Source organism: Pseudomyrmex gracilis, unplaced genomic scaffold (assembly GCF_002006095.1).
Source record: "Pseudomyrmex gracilis isolate BER0280 unplaced genomic scaffold, ASM200609v1 scaffold_4, whole genome shotgun sequence".
Lineage (NCBI taxonomy): Eukaryota > Metazoa > Arthropoda > Insecta > Hymenoptera > Formicidae > Pseudomyrmex > Pseudomyrmex gracilis.
Genome location: NW_018020588.1, coordinates 238556 through 253202, shown reverse-complemented (window position 1 = coordinate 253202; position 14647 = coordinate 238556). Strand labels below are relative to the sequence as shown.

The following is a 14647-nucleotide window of genomic DNA, read 5'->3' as shown; positions in this document are numbered from 1 at the left end:
TTGCCAAGAGCACCGACGGTACAAGAATCGTTGCCAAATTCGCGCCACGTGACAATTATCATCACTACCAACACCGTCGCCATTGCGTATTGGAATTATTTCTTTTAATAAACGCTTTAAAAAACATGCGTTAATAAACAAAACAACGACTAATCTGTCAGCGAAATTATCGGATACTCACGAGACTTGGTCCAAGATCCTCGGACCAAGGATTTGACGTTGAAAACGAAGCATAAACATTTTACGAGGAGGTGATAAAAAAGAGCGACATCATGAAGAGACTTGTCTTCGACGGGAGGAAGTGATCTTCGAAAAAGCAGAGAGATATTCGGCACGTTGCGAGTCAAACGAGTCGGGCCGGGCCCGATCGGTGTGATGGTCTCAGGGTGGTGTCCGTGCGTGCCACTGGGTCGTCGGCAATCGCCGACCCAGCAGCAACAGCAGCAGCAGCAGCAGCAGCAGCCGCCACCGTCGTCGTCCCGGGCACCGTTCACCGTTAGCGGCGCGACCGATCGCGCTGACATGGTGCAGATGTTCTACTATGAGAACCGCGGCAAGTGTTGCAAGAAGCTGCTCAGATACAACGGATATCCGAACAAGGTCAGTCAATTATATCTTTTATTTTCTTTTCTTTCTTTTCGTTTAATCTTATTTCGCAATATTAAAAGTCTAATCTGCTCTCTTGTTTAAAAATAAAATTTTGGGGATTTTTAAAAAAATTGTTTTTTAAGAATACTGACGAGCGCTTTTTCACGGAATGATGCATCGAAATATCAAAGTATAAGCTGCAGACGTTCTTCGGGACGCACGCTAATTATTTTTGACGAGCGTCTTGACAAGCTTCATTCAGAGAGGCACTTAAACTATTCTCTTGAATAAGTTGCAGAGATTTAATGCGCGCGTCTCACTATTGCGCTCACTACTCTGCTGTATGTATACATATACAGTTAAATCCAAATAAGAGCACAGTAAGTTTTGTCTCTCTCGATCAAAAAAAACTTTCGAGTCGTACGGACGTACCATCCGCAAATATAATTTTCTTATTTGTAATATCATACGTTGAGAAAAACTATTCTTCGCGTGAAAATGCCAAGTTACTATCTACTCATTCGCCGCGCTTGATTCTTCCGTTGCGGCGATTATCGACTTTCCCGTCGGTCCTTCTTAATTGAATGTGAATTTAATCACGTTTGTAGAAAAGCAATCGTACCGATCGCATTATATCTCGGAATCTCTTCGATAATTGATCCACAACTAGATATATAAATCTGCTCACATATCCATTTATCTAATGAAACTAACTCTCCATCTCTATCTGTCTATTTATCCGTATAATTAAACCGACTATCCATACCGTTCGATTATATCGCATTTTCCGACCGAGGGAAAATATCCCTTGCATGTTTGATGGTTACAATTGTATTTTCTCTTGACGCGATGATAATTTTCAATTTGCCAGTTTGATATCTATTATATTCAGTATTAACATAAACGTACACACAGTACACTGGTATTGGTGCGTTTAAAAATTAAAAACGCACTTTACAATAATGATAAATTACATAAAAAATGTGTGTTAAAAAATTCTAAAAAAACATATATAATAATATATATGTCACATATGTACGTAAATAGTATATATAAATAAATGCGCAATTCGAAGATTGCGGGCGTATAAATTGCAACTTATCTCGGACGGTTTTCTTTAACGGCCGATTTAGAAAACGCGCGACAAAACGCGCGTCGTAGCGATAAAAGTTTCGCGAAACGAATGTGACCCAATGAACATTCTGTGCTCTACCGGCAAGTTCGGGATCTCGGAGAACTCACGAAGAGTACACCACGAGAGCGAGATAGTTCGAAGTGAAGAAGAAGAGAGGAGTGAGATAGCCATTCCAAGTTCACCGCAGAGATGGGCGAAGTTTCCGAAAGCCCCCTGGGAAATAAATCGATTCGATATCTGAATAGCCATTATGCGGACGTGGCTTCGCGGAATAAAGGCAGCACGCCGTTGAAGATGGGTGGCGCGAGGAAGACGGTGACAACGAGGGAGAGACGGGCGAGTCTCAGGAGAGATGCGCAGGAGGGCCTTATCCTGGAACTGGGCTAATGTTCCGAGTTGGAAAACTCGTGGCTCGTATCGACCGGAATTTTCTTTCAATAACCGAGTTATTATTCATCTCGGTCATTTATTACATAGTCGGCTCGTGTCATCTTTCCGTGTCATCTTTCCGCGAACATTTTGCAGACGACACACACCTTTTCTCTCTCTTTCTTTATCTCTCTCTCTTTTCTAACTACGTTCTAGCTAGAAACTTCTGACGAGTTTCTTCCCACGCGTCAGGGAGGAACAAAAATGGCAGGTGGTTCGAAAAGAACCGAGTTTTCGGCGTGCGACTGTCAGTTGATTGGCGATCGATTACGGAAAACAGGGCGCGACGCTTATCTCTCTCGTTGGAATTTTCAATTGTCCGATAACGTAGAGAAAAACTGCGCAAAAGACATCAACTTCTCGCTCTCGGACAGATTCCCTATTTTCTTGCTCGCTCGGAATATGCTTTTTCGTCTGGTATATCTTGCGCATCAATCTTAGACATTACGCGGATGCTCGGGTCTGGAAAATCTAAGAGTTATCCAGGACCAGAAATATGAGCGCGGTAACTTCCTATTCTGCCAAGATATTCTTCCCGAATTCCCGACTGCCATTCTTGTAATACTTCGAAATATAAGTGAATTCTTGAGATATCATCTCACAGTTGCGCTTTATATAGCGTTATGTAGTCATTCTCAACAATTGATAGTTACATTACTATTTATTACATTGTTAAAATTATCTTCCTCTTTTCTTTCTCTCTCATTTGCGTAAATTTAATGTTGTCTATAGATTTAGGAGATGTAGACATATTGATATTCAGATTGCCTATGAAATATTCATTACGAACGTTTATCTTCGCGAAATATCACAGACCGAATGTTACTTCAACTCGTGCAAATATTATATCTCGATTGATTCGTTAGTCGCCGTGTAGCTATTCCCAGTCGTCGTCACGCTATTGTAGCGTAAAAAGCAATGTAATTTCTAACAATAGTCGTTGAGAGACTAATAATACTTTTACCGCGCACACTTTAGCTACTCACGTCCGACATCGTGTACTTTTTACTCGTCAATATGTCATTGACGATAATGCCGCGCAGTTATTTTTACACGCCCTTCGATAACTTTAATGCGAACTAAATGGTAAACGTGGAACGTGCACCTAAGACAGAAAATAAGTTGCAAATTGAATACATGAATTACTTATATGTGAAGAGAAGAAAAAAATAAGATTTTAACGCAAACAAAATAATATAAGCGCACAAATAATACATGTATAAATGTTAAAAACAATTTATTTTTTAATACTCTACCTAATTACCAATAATCGTTTCATGCAAAATATAAATATTAGTATAGTAAATAAAAATTATTTAAATATTTAAATAATTAATAAAAATAAAAACTAAGTAAATTAACTAAGAGTTGAAGACTCATTAAGTTTAAAATCAACCGAGAATTTTAACAAGGTGATAAGAATCTCTCGCTTTGCGATATCACTCCGGAAAGCGAGAGATTCGACTCCTAGCTGAAATGTTTTTTTTTTTGCAATATAATTTCTAAATTAGTTGGAAAGATCATATATGTGATGCAAGTATAGCATTCTTTATGAATTGTACAAATTGAAATTTTGAATAATCAAGTGTAAAAAATGTACACTTCTAAAAAATAGAAATATACATTCACATGTATTTATTTCGCAGGACATCCAACGAATTGGATGTCTTGATCACCTGTTAAATTTCTCGGTTGGTTTTAAAACTTAAATATATTGTATTAAAAAAATTAGTTTTAGATATTTCTACACAAGAAGACTAGAAAGAATAAAGACAAAAGAGATCTCCCCTCGAGATAGAGGCGATCATAAACGTCGGCTCTCATACATTGTTTATCACCGCAAAAAACACGAAAAGAAAGTTTGATAGAAGAAGAAAATAATTTACGAAGAAAGAAAGTGGCGTGTATGGATGCGCCGGCGGTTTTAATCCATCACGCTCGATGTGCTGGTGATTAACGAGCGTGTCGCACTGACCTCCCTGGATCTGCGACTTAACGCGCGCTGACACGTGTTTCGTTAACGGCAACGGCTGCGGTATCGACTTCGTCGAGAAGGTTTCCTCGCGACGTCTATCGCGCGCTGATTAATCGCTTCACCTTTCCTGTTTCGCGGATGATCAATGTACGTTTCACGGACAACGGGCGAAAGCCCAAACGTTCACTCTCCCATTGTCTGACATTCGAACAGCGGTAATTAACGACTATTTGCGGACAATCGCGTCTCCCGCACAGAAGTCGACTTTTTTACGCGGCTAAAAAGCTGAATGCTCCGGTAATATTGGTTTCGGGGTGTCAATATTGCATATATCTCTCTTTGTAAAAAATTAAAACAAAATTTATTGTAGCACATTAGTCGCAAAAAATTTACGTTTTTTTTTAACAATTAATTAATTTTCATTAATAACATTAAAAATATTTTTATGTTCATTGAATAGATAGAGAAAAAATAAAGTAGCACATTTATACATGTATATGTATATGTTCTTCTCCGGTGCGATTCACGTGGAATGGAAAAATAATACTTCATGCGTATACTCTGGTAAAAAAAAATTAACGGGCTCGCTTAGTTTATAACTCACCTGCGTCATCTATTTGTTCCTGTTAAAAGTTAATTAGTGAGTCCGGTGAAATTGCCCCAAGGGATCCGTCGAGAAAAACAGCGAGGAGGATCCAGGAAAATACAATTCTTCCACGAGAAATCTCTACTGCCCTAAAATATTGAATAAATATCGCTATTAAAAGTGCGCGCTAATTAAAAGCGCTAAAATTGTCCATAAAAATAGGCGAGCGATACAAATGACACCACCAAGAAAAAAACGATATTCAAATATATCATCGTCGCGCTGTTAAAAGTGGCGGACGAATAAAATTATTCGCCCGCGCGCACTCTTTCTCCGCGCGTATTTATGCACATGCAAAGTGCACGACGATGCACTTTGTCACGAGTGCACAGTACGTTCCCAGTCATGTGCATTCGCAAGAAACGATGCGGTTACAATTTACTCGCGACAGCGTCGTCGTCGCCGTGTATCTTCGGCAACATTTTACTCCCATGACGCGACTCACTCGTTCTTTTCTTTTCTTCTTCTCTGCCGCTTCTTTTCCCTTTCACTCTTCGTCTCTCTCTCTCTCTCCGTTTACGGAAAATTTTCGCGCCGCGGGAATAAACGCGCGAATCGTCCGCGACAAACGAGTTTTCCGCGGTCTTTGAGAGTCGGCCGAGCGGCGACGAGTAATTCAAATTAGCGGCAGCGCAAAGCGAGCGATTTTCGTGCAAAGTAGTCGCTTCGCGAATGGCTCTTCGCGAGCGGACGGAGAGAGTAATTGCTTTTTAACAAGCGTCCGGGAATCTAGCGCGCTCATTATGGTCGGTATGTCTTTATCTCGCTTTGGCCGATAGATATATGATTACGTGTGTGTGGGTGGATATATATGAACACAATAACACGAGAATAACGTACATTCTCACAGACGATAATTTAAAAAATAAAGCTTATCGTTTATTTCGGTGTGAGAGAGAGAGACTTATGATTAAAATATTTTAATAATAAAAAAATACACACATATATATATATATTAAATAGAATATTAAAAAATTTTCTTAAAAATCGAACAGGCAAATATTTCGTAAAACTTTCTACATAACGGCATAGTTTCTAATTTCGGACGATTACATCTTCATCGATATTCGCCTACCAATATCGGTAACGAGTAATATATCGACGGTTTTCTTCTGGGTGCTGTATTACAACGCGGTAGCGCGTATAGGTATACTAACGAGGTTAGTTGTTCAAACTTGCGAACCGCGATTGGCGCGATTCGCGTCAGACACGTTCGGACCGCCGCAAAATTTCGTCGGCGTGATAGTCACGTTTCCGCGAGCTGTTATTACGCTCGCTATCGATCGTTATCGCGCGCAACAATAACGCGAGGGTAGAGGAAGCGACGCTATAACGCGGCGCGACGCAGCGCGTTCGGGATTAAACTCGCCGTGACGGAATAAAACCGCGGGGTGGACGATGCGCGATTAGACGACGGGAAAGAAGAGAAAGGAAGAGAGTGAAAGGCCAGCCGACCACCGTTGCCTCCGTTAGGGAAGGGAGGCAGCCTGGGAACAAAAGAGGCTAAAGGACTGGTGTGGGTGGGTGGTGAGGATGGGTGAGAGGGGCAGGGAGGAACGGCCGAGTGAATACGTATGTATATGGGGGAGAAAAACGCGAACGGTGGGAGGGTGGGAGAAACAGTGAGAGAGAAAGAAAGAGAGAGAGAGAGAGAGAGACAGAGAGAGAAAGAGGGAGAAAGGGGGAGATGGTTGAGGGAGGAAGGAGAGGGAATCGCGGAAAAGAGGCAAGAGGGTGGATATTCCAGGCTGCACCCCCGTGGTAGCGGTCCCAGCGTATCGCCATGGCAACCGACCCTGAAACACCCTCCGGCCGTCGCACTACCATCGCATCGGAGAGAGCTTCGCTTTCCGATGGCAGTAATAATGTATCCTCGCTCTCGCTGTACTCGCGCCCGCTGTTGATGTAGGTCGCAGGACGCGCCGAGGACGCGCGACTGCATGCATCGCGCGCGCGGGACGCGCGAATATACATGCATCCCCGAGATGCTGCAGACGAAGAGAGACACCGAGAGCTTTTCCCGCTCCGTTCCTGAACCGCTACGATATCGCGCGCGCACCGCGAGATAAAAGCGCGCGCGGGCGCGCGGCGCTGTGTACGACCGCTGTACTTCCCCTATCTCTTACACAATGAGATGTTGTTCCCGGATGCAGGATGTCTATTGTACACATGTTCAAGTTCACCATATACGTTTTATTGTCTGCGATTTATCAATTTGAAGCCAAGAAGATTTTCAGAGATAAATTTTTTAGAAATCTATTGTGAGAAAATCATTTCGAGTTTGTGTCGAAATATCTATTTTTGGAACGTCTTAGATACTTCTTTCTTTGTTGCGTAAAATAAAAATAATTGAGTAAAAAATAAGCGTTAAAAATAATTGAAATCTTTGAATCTTGGGAGTTATGCGCTATTCATTGCTCTGGAAGTGGTTTTTACCTCTAATGTAGACGTTATTGCACCCGTTGACGTAACTCCCGTGTTTACCGCGGTATCGCGTAGCGACCGGGGTATCTATCGCGTTACACCATATGGGACATAGAAGAGAGCTCCGAAGAGGGAAGAGATACGACCGTCGCGGCGCCATTAAGGTAATACGAACAAACTGCGCGGCGTTGTAATAATAACGTAATGGCTCGTGACGATACGATCCCGTGTGAATTTACCGCGTGCCGCCTAAGTCCTGTAATCGCGGGATTCGCTATTGTCTTCGCCGGAGAAACGACAATAAGCTTTCATGCTGATTGCTTCCGCATCGAAACGCGCGTTCTTCGTCTCGTATCGAACTATCGAGTTTCTTTGTTTGTTCCACACAGCCGCCAGGATTCTGCATAATTCTGTAATGAGGGTTTTCTCCGCATCAGGAGAAAAAAGAGATATGCGCTTGCATTCCCTTAATTAAAACGTGCTGTTTTACTACAAAACAAGGTATATGGTGAACAATTCTGTTCAAAAAGGGTTGAGAGTTGTATATATATCGTTTGTGTGATATTTATTTTTAATAAACGAGCACAGAACGCGTTCGCCAATTTTCAGCGGCGACGCAAACGCGGTTCGTCTCCGCAACTCTCGGTATGCAACAATAACCTTTTATTGCGATTGCACCGTTGATCGATCCCCGGGGATGGATTTACTGCCTGTAGCTATAGGTTGGAATTTATGTTGGCGCAGCGTCGAGAAACCGCAAGCGGAGTCGCGTTTGGTCTCCGAAGGTTTGCAAGCTCGCTGCAGCTCGTTACTCCGTTTCGAAAGGAAAATCTCAACTATGGCGATAACCATCTCGTGCGGTTATAAGAATCGCAACACAATATCGTAGAAATGATTTTGATTACACATCTTGTGAGAAAAATATATGGTTCTTCTTCGAGGTTCTTTTACATTTTGTATATAGTAAAATTTCCGTATACACGTATATATATAACGTTTTACATAGCTATGTTGTATACAATAAGAGCCAAAAGAACTTCCATCTCGAATCACGAGAGGTATTTTCAAGAAAAAAACATATATTGAAAAATGCACCAATGTAATGAAAAATAAAAACGTAATCTAAAAAGTTAAATTTTTATATTCTTAAAAAGATTTCTCTCTCTCTTATACGGTTATAGACGTGGAAGTTTTAGATCTTACTACGTGTAACTCTTTTTCGTAAACATGCGTATCATATACCTAAGGTGACATATACCTGGAACATTTTGACACAGCCGAAGTGTAAAGATTGGATCAATGCAGAAAAGTTATGTATCATTTTCGCAAAATTCGCAATATTTATTCAGCTTCTTCTCCGTTCATAATCCTCCGGGAAGATGTAGTGACACCTCATTTTTTGAATAATTACATTTTTCATAGAAATGCTCTCGTGGAAAAATTAATCTTAATTAAAATTAAGGTGGTTTTTCCCGTTGCCTGCCTGATCCTGATGCCGTTGACCATCTAGTGGTTCTTCCGTCTTTAGAAACGATTTCTCTTTCCAAGGGCAACAAAGTGCTCTGCTCAGCTTTTGACAGAGCTCTGATTGAAGGCCCGACTCAGTTTGCTTTTTAATCGACAATCTGGACTTGAAGAGACCGACCCAGAAAAACCAGACGATGTGAATTCAAACTCGGGACCTCCCACTTGCAGCATTTAGTTCGCGAGACCATTGGGTCGGTTCATTGAGCTACTAAATAATTAATATGAGCCAATGAGAGCATAGGAAGCGCTAATCCAAGTTCTGTAGACGTATAATATATAATTTTTAGTTGCAAAGAAAAATAGTCTCGTGCAATCTTTTGGCAACGAGAGACGGAGCAAACAAACAAACAAACAAACAAACAAACAAACAAACGGCATATGACACAGCTTCTAGCGATCAGCTGATATTTGCGGCGATACAACTGAACATCATATACGCCTACAGAGTCCGAATTTCCACACGCTCATTGGCTCACATTAATTAATTAACAACTCATATTAATAACTCAATAAATATTAATATATATTATAAAGTTTGCAAAATGATACATAAATTTTCTATTTAGATTAAACTAATTTACATATCTTTACACTTCGGTTGTGTCAATTATATAATATATATGTGTATAGTATATATATTATAATTTAAAAATCTTTGAATTAGAAAAGTTTGTGTGAAAATCAATAGTGCATTTACACTCTGAGGTTAATATAGTTCGTACTTAATATTGTCGAGGAAGTTACGGTACGAAACGCTTATCGCACCCTGTGTCGTTCCCCAAGGATATAAACGCGAGATGCCAAGTAATCTCGCGCAACGCACGCGCTCGCATAGTAGCTTTAATATTATTACATATTACATTATTATGTCGCGACTGGCGGACGTATCGTTAGCCTTAATCAGAACGTTCTATATGCCGTACGCTTTTCTGGCACGTTGCGGATTCCATTTCTCCACTCGAATTATGCAAAACACGCCGGGGGAAAGTAGGCGCGCCCATATCCCGCTTCGTCGCACGCGAGTAATCGCGTGATATTATTGGACATTATTATAGGCAAAGGGGTAAATCGATGGTGCAAAATTTGGGGTGAGTGAACACATTGCGATTATATTTCTCAAGAAAGATAAATATATATATGTTTTAAGTCGGTGTATATCTGTAGCTATTATATTAATCTAAGAAAAATAAAGACAAATTTATCGCGAGAAAAAAATTTTGTGTTTTTTAAGCAAATATTAAAAAATAATATTTCTTTGAATTGAAATAAAATTTCTCTAATAAAAATATATTTTCGTCATGTGTTTTTTAAAAAAAAAAGACATGTTTTCCCACATAAATTGCTCCGGTTTGTAATTTCAAAGAAAAAATTTAATTTTTTTTTTATTATATACGTTTCTTCTAGTGAGATATAAGATATAATTTCGCAAGGAAAACATTTTTTATATTGTCTCTAAAATCTCTGCGCGTTTTGCGGGGAGTCAGATAATAAAAGGCGGTAAGAAAAAGTCTTGGAAAAAAAGGGAAGAGGAAAGAAAGGCAGCTTGGTCGAAAGCACCGCTGCGCGTTTGTCGATGTATCTTGGTGGGGTCGGCGTTTTTAATCGGCGCCACTTGTTTCTAACGAGCCTCCCATGTTTAAGCCTCTTAGCTGCACTTCACTCCCGTTTCTCCTTCGCTAGCAACGCTGCACCGCGGATTCAAATGGGCCAAGAAGAGCAGCACAGCTTTTCAGACACTGATAGTGCGCTACTAAATTATTTAACACGTTAAAAACACATAACACACAATGTTTAGAATTATTTTTGTTATTATTCGGTTTATTTATACATAATATTTTAGTATATTTAGTATACACCAAATTTGTTTTTTATTTTATTTGATTTAATAAAACATACAGTAATTAAAAATATCACTTTAAATGAATTTAACGCCTATTTACTTTATTTTCAATTTATCGCAAGAGTATCTCAGATGTCGATTTATCTTCCTTTGTTTTCCGCCATCTCTTGCTGGCAATCCTCTCGATCATCCTCACGTTTTATCCTCAGGTTTCCAGTTTGAAGAGAGACCGCGACGTTTCCACGTCGGCCATTGTGCCCTTTAATTTACGAGGCGCCATCGAGTGTGCCTTGTATGCAGAAAGCGAGCACGTGAAGGTGTCGCATGACAGTCTGCGAGGTAGGCTGACAATTTATGTCCGTTACCTTACGAAATCTCGCGTAAAAAGAAGGGGAAAATCTCTGAATTTCAGCAAATATAGCACGCGCCTTTTTTTTTTACAAACGTTCGTTATTAAACATTTATCTATAATCACGTATAAAAAATCTGAGTTTATTTATAATATGATTAATGACTACACTACTCATGGAAAAGCTTTTGTTTTACCAAAGTTCTGCTTTCGTTGTGTATCAAAAGATTTTATAACAAATTGATAAACTTCGATTTCCTCTGTCTTGCTTGTGCAATTTTTGCTGCCGCAACAAACGCAAGTAGTTGATATATCGGACATCGTCAATCCGTCGATCGAAACGAAGATCCAGAGAAAACTCGATTGCCACGATTTTAATAGGTCATTAAACTGAACGGGGGCGCACGAAAGCGCGAATTTTCACGGATATAACGACTGGATGTACAGCGCGCGGCGGTTCGCTTAATTACTCCGCGACGTGCTTTTTCGCCGATTAACGGACGTGCTCTATCGCTTTTGCGAAAAAAAATTGCATTGTGACAACGACGGAAAAAAGCAGAGATCGTTTTTTTGAAAAAAAATACATCACTTTGCGATGATTGTTTCATTCTGAATTATATTCTCCGTCGAGAATTTGTGAAACAATATTCTTTTAATTGCAGTTTGAAGATTATATCGCATTAAAACGAGAATAAGACAACATTTTACTGTTCAATAAGATAACATTTACTTACGTGTGGAAATATAACATGGAAATTATCACGAACGATCAGTTTTCAGAACAAATGGCGAAGAATCGTATTTAATATCGGTGTAGTGCAATTAACGGAGATTTCTACAGAACGTTTTATTAACGCTATTGTCGATTTAATATAGCGCATGCTAGCGCCGTATCTTCGTGATGAGCACCAGCGAGAGAATAAATTCGCCTGGTGCAAATGAACGCCCGGGAAACAGTAATTTCTCAAGACGTAAATGGGAAACTTCTCGAGAAGGGGAGGCGGGCTACGGGATTGATTGAAATCGATGCCGTGGAAATCTTCGGATTTCTGTCAGAAAGTCAGTCAGGATTGAGTAAGAGAGAGAGAAAGAGAGAGAGAGAGAGAGAGGAAGGGCGAATGAATGAAAGGAAGAAGAGGAGAATTACTCGCGAAAGTAGCTTGCTGGAATGTCTATAGCTCGGAGAGAGTACATTAAATCGAGGGAGACCGATTTGTGTGGAAAGCCGATAAAGCGTATTTCGGCAAGATGCGGGCTACGTTTCCCTTGTCATTCAACCGATAAGCTAACGAGAAGTTAATTTAAAGTCGGTAACTCGCGTCAAATAGAAGAGATAAACGTGTTCTCTCTCGATATATCGATCTCATCTCTTCAGCATCTGTCACATATAATAATTTCGTGTTGTTTGAATTAATAAAATTTGAATTAATAAGTGCATGTCTTCAACTTCTGACTCTTTAACAGATTCCGTATTCGCATTTTGAATATTTTATCTCGCGTTATATGCGCTAATTTTTAGAGAAGTTACGCTTCTAAAATACGATAGTGTATCGTGTAATATAGTTTCGTGAAAATTAATATTTTATCTTTCGAGATAAACGATGACGGTATATTTTTCACGCAAATAAACCAGCAGCGTCTAATTAAGTGCTCGCTAGAACGAGATACAAGATCGATGTAACAAGATTTCTGGGATTTCTGTGAAAACTCGGATTTAATCTTGATATACGTTTATCGAGCGAAAAAACTGCGCGCCGTTTGCCCGCACCGTGTGTTGTGTCGTTCCACTGGCCTTTCGGAACGAAGCTAACCTGGAAAATTCCCTCGGCACTTTGTCTTCGAGGCGCGAGTCACCTGCCCGCACACAGAGAGAAACGAAGTGACCGATAAAACTTCGAAAAAAAACCCGTACCGGATATATAACACCGAAACAAGGTAATCTCCTCGCTGTAAGGCCGCCATAGAAGAAACACGGACACGTTTCTATAGTTCGTTTCCTAGCAAAAAGTCCGTTTTTTGTTGCCGAGAGCGATCTGCTGTTTATGTATTTAATTTTGTAACTTAAATTTATTCTGTTATCGAATTTATTATCAAGGTTTATTAATAAATTTATTTTATCTCTAATTTTGTGTTTGTACACTTGTTAATTAATCAATATCAGAGTATTTTTTAACATTTGTTAGGTCAGAAAAAAATTTGTAACACATTACACTGAAGAAGGTCCAAACTTGTGGATCGAAACGTCTGTTTTTTTAATAAAGAATTCTATTTTATACACGATCATCCTGTATGTACTGCTCGTATCGGCCTTTTTAATTACTTTGAACCTTTCACGAGCGATTGATTGATTATATTTTTAGATTTTTTTTTAAATTAAGTATTTTTATATTTTTCATACACAGAACCTTGCGCTAAAGACAATACAATATATTTCATATATTGTAACTCGCATATTCTAAAACTTTGAATATTCAAGTTTGCACAGAGATTTGCCTACAATAGATACATGAACTTATACTGTAGTATATCAAAGTTTCTATTGTTGCTTCGCACTTGGACTAATTCCTTGGCCTAACTCGAATCACATTGTCGCCGAGTACGTGCATGTTCTCGGAGAAGCTCGGTACAGGTGGTGCAGGTTTAGCCTCGGCTGCAAGCGGAATATCATATTCTCCTTTGTCGCGGGGGCGCATCGACGTTATTTGCATGCATTCGACGACGTCGTCACCGGTCCAGACACGTCCTCGGCTAAACTTGCCGGTGAGTCGCGTGATCTCGCTAAGTGACGCGACGATCTTCGCATGTCTACTACGGGCATGCTCTCTCAGACACCGGTAATTCGAACCACCGACACACACACCCCGAACTGCAAACTCGACTCGACATTGGTAATCATGGTTGCGTGATATCTCTCTCGCTCTCTCGCCTCTCTCGTACATCTTGCGGATTATTCAGCTCTCTTGAGACAGCGTCGCTCGACAAATGGACCTGCTACTGCCTCTCGAGCTGTTCTCGTCGATCCTAAGCGTATTGACGTGCGCGGCTGACCGACGTTAACGGAAGGTGTTGAAGGCAGTTTGATAGCGAAATGAATTCTCTTCGAGATTGTGAAGCTAATATTCTCTTTGAAACCGTAAAATTAATATTATTGTTTGTAAGTACAAGTACACGAAAAAAAGGTTTGCTGTTATGCGATTCCAACAAGAAAGTTAATATTTTGTATTTTTTTTTATGTTGTTACATATCTGTAAATATTAGATAATACACGGAACAAAAAAATGATGTTGAATCAACAACATCAGTTTAATTGAAACATATCCTGTTGATAAAACATCAATATTTATTATTGCATTACACACAGCAGAGATAGTTGCTTTAAGAATCTACCCATGTAGGAATTGCCGACAGACTTCCAGTAATACTACTAGGCCAACAATGGCCCAACCTTTATAGCCGATACTCGATATTGACAATTGGTCCAGTATTGTCCCATTTTTATATTTTATAACAGCTCAATATTGGCCCGTTTGTTCACCAGTGTTCGGCATTCATATTGGGCCAGTATTGGCAAGAAGACAGGACCAATATCGGGCCAGTATTGGCAAGAAGACAGGACCGATATCGGGCCAGTATTGGCAAGAAGACAGGACCGATATCGGGCCAGTATTGGGAAGAAGACAGGACCGATATCGGGCCAGTACTGGCAAGAAGACAGGGCCGATATCGGGCCAGTA

General features: G+C 40.1%; 1 protein-coding gene across 1 annotated transcript in view; it reads left to right on the top strand.

Annotated features, from left to right (window-relative positions):
* The first annotated feature begins 494 nt into the window (after positions 1–494).
* LOC109856765 overlaps positions 495–14647 on the top strand; it is a 37956-nt gene continuing 23803 nt past the window's right edge. The window contains exon 1 of the mRNA XM_020432400.1: positions 495–600. Coding sequence (XP_020287989.1) covers positions 523–600 — 78 coding nt within the window. The 5' untranslated portion in view covers positions 495–522. The remainder of the gene's footprint in view (positions 601–14647) is intronic.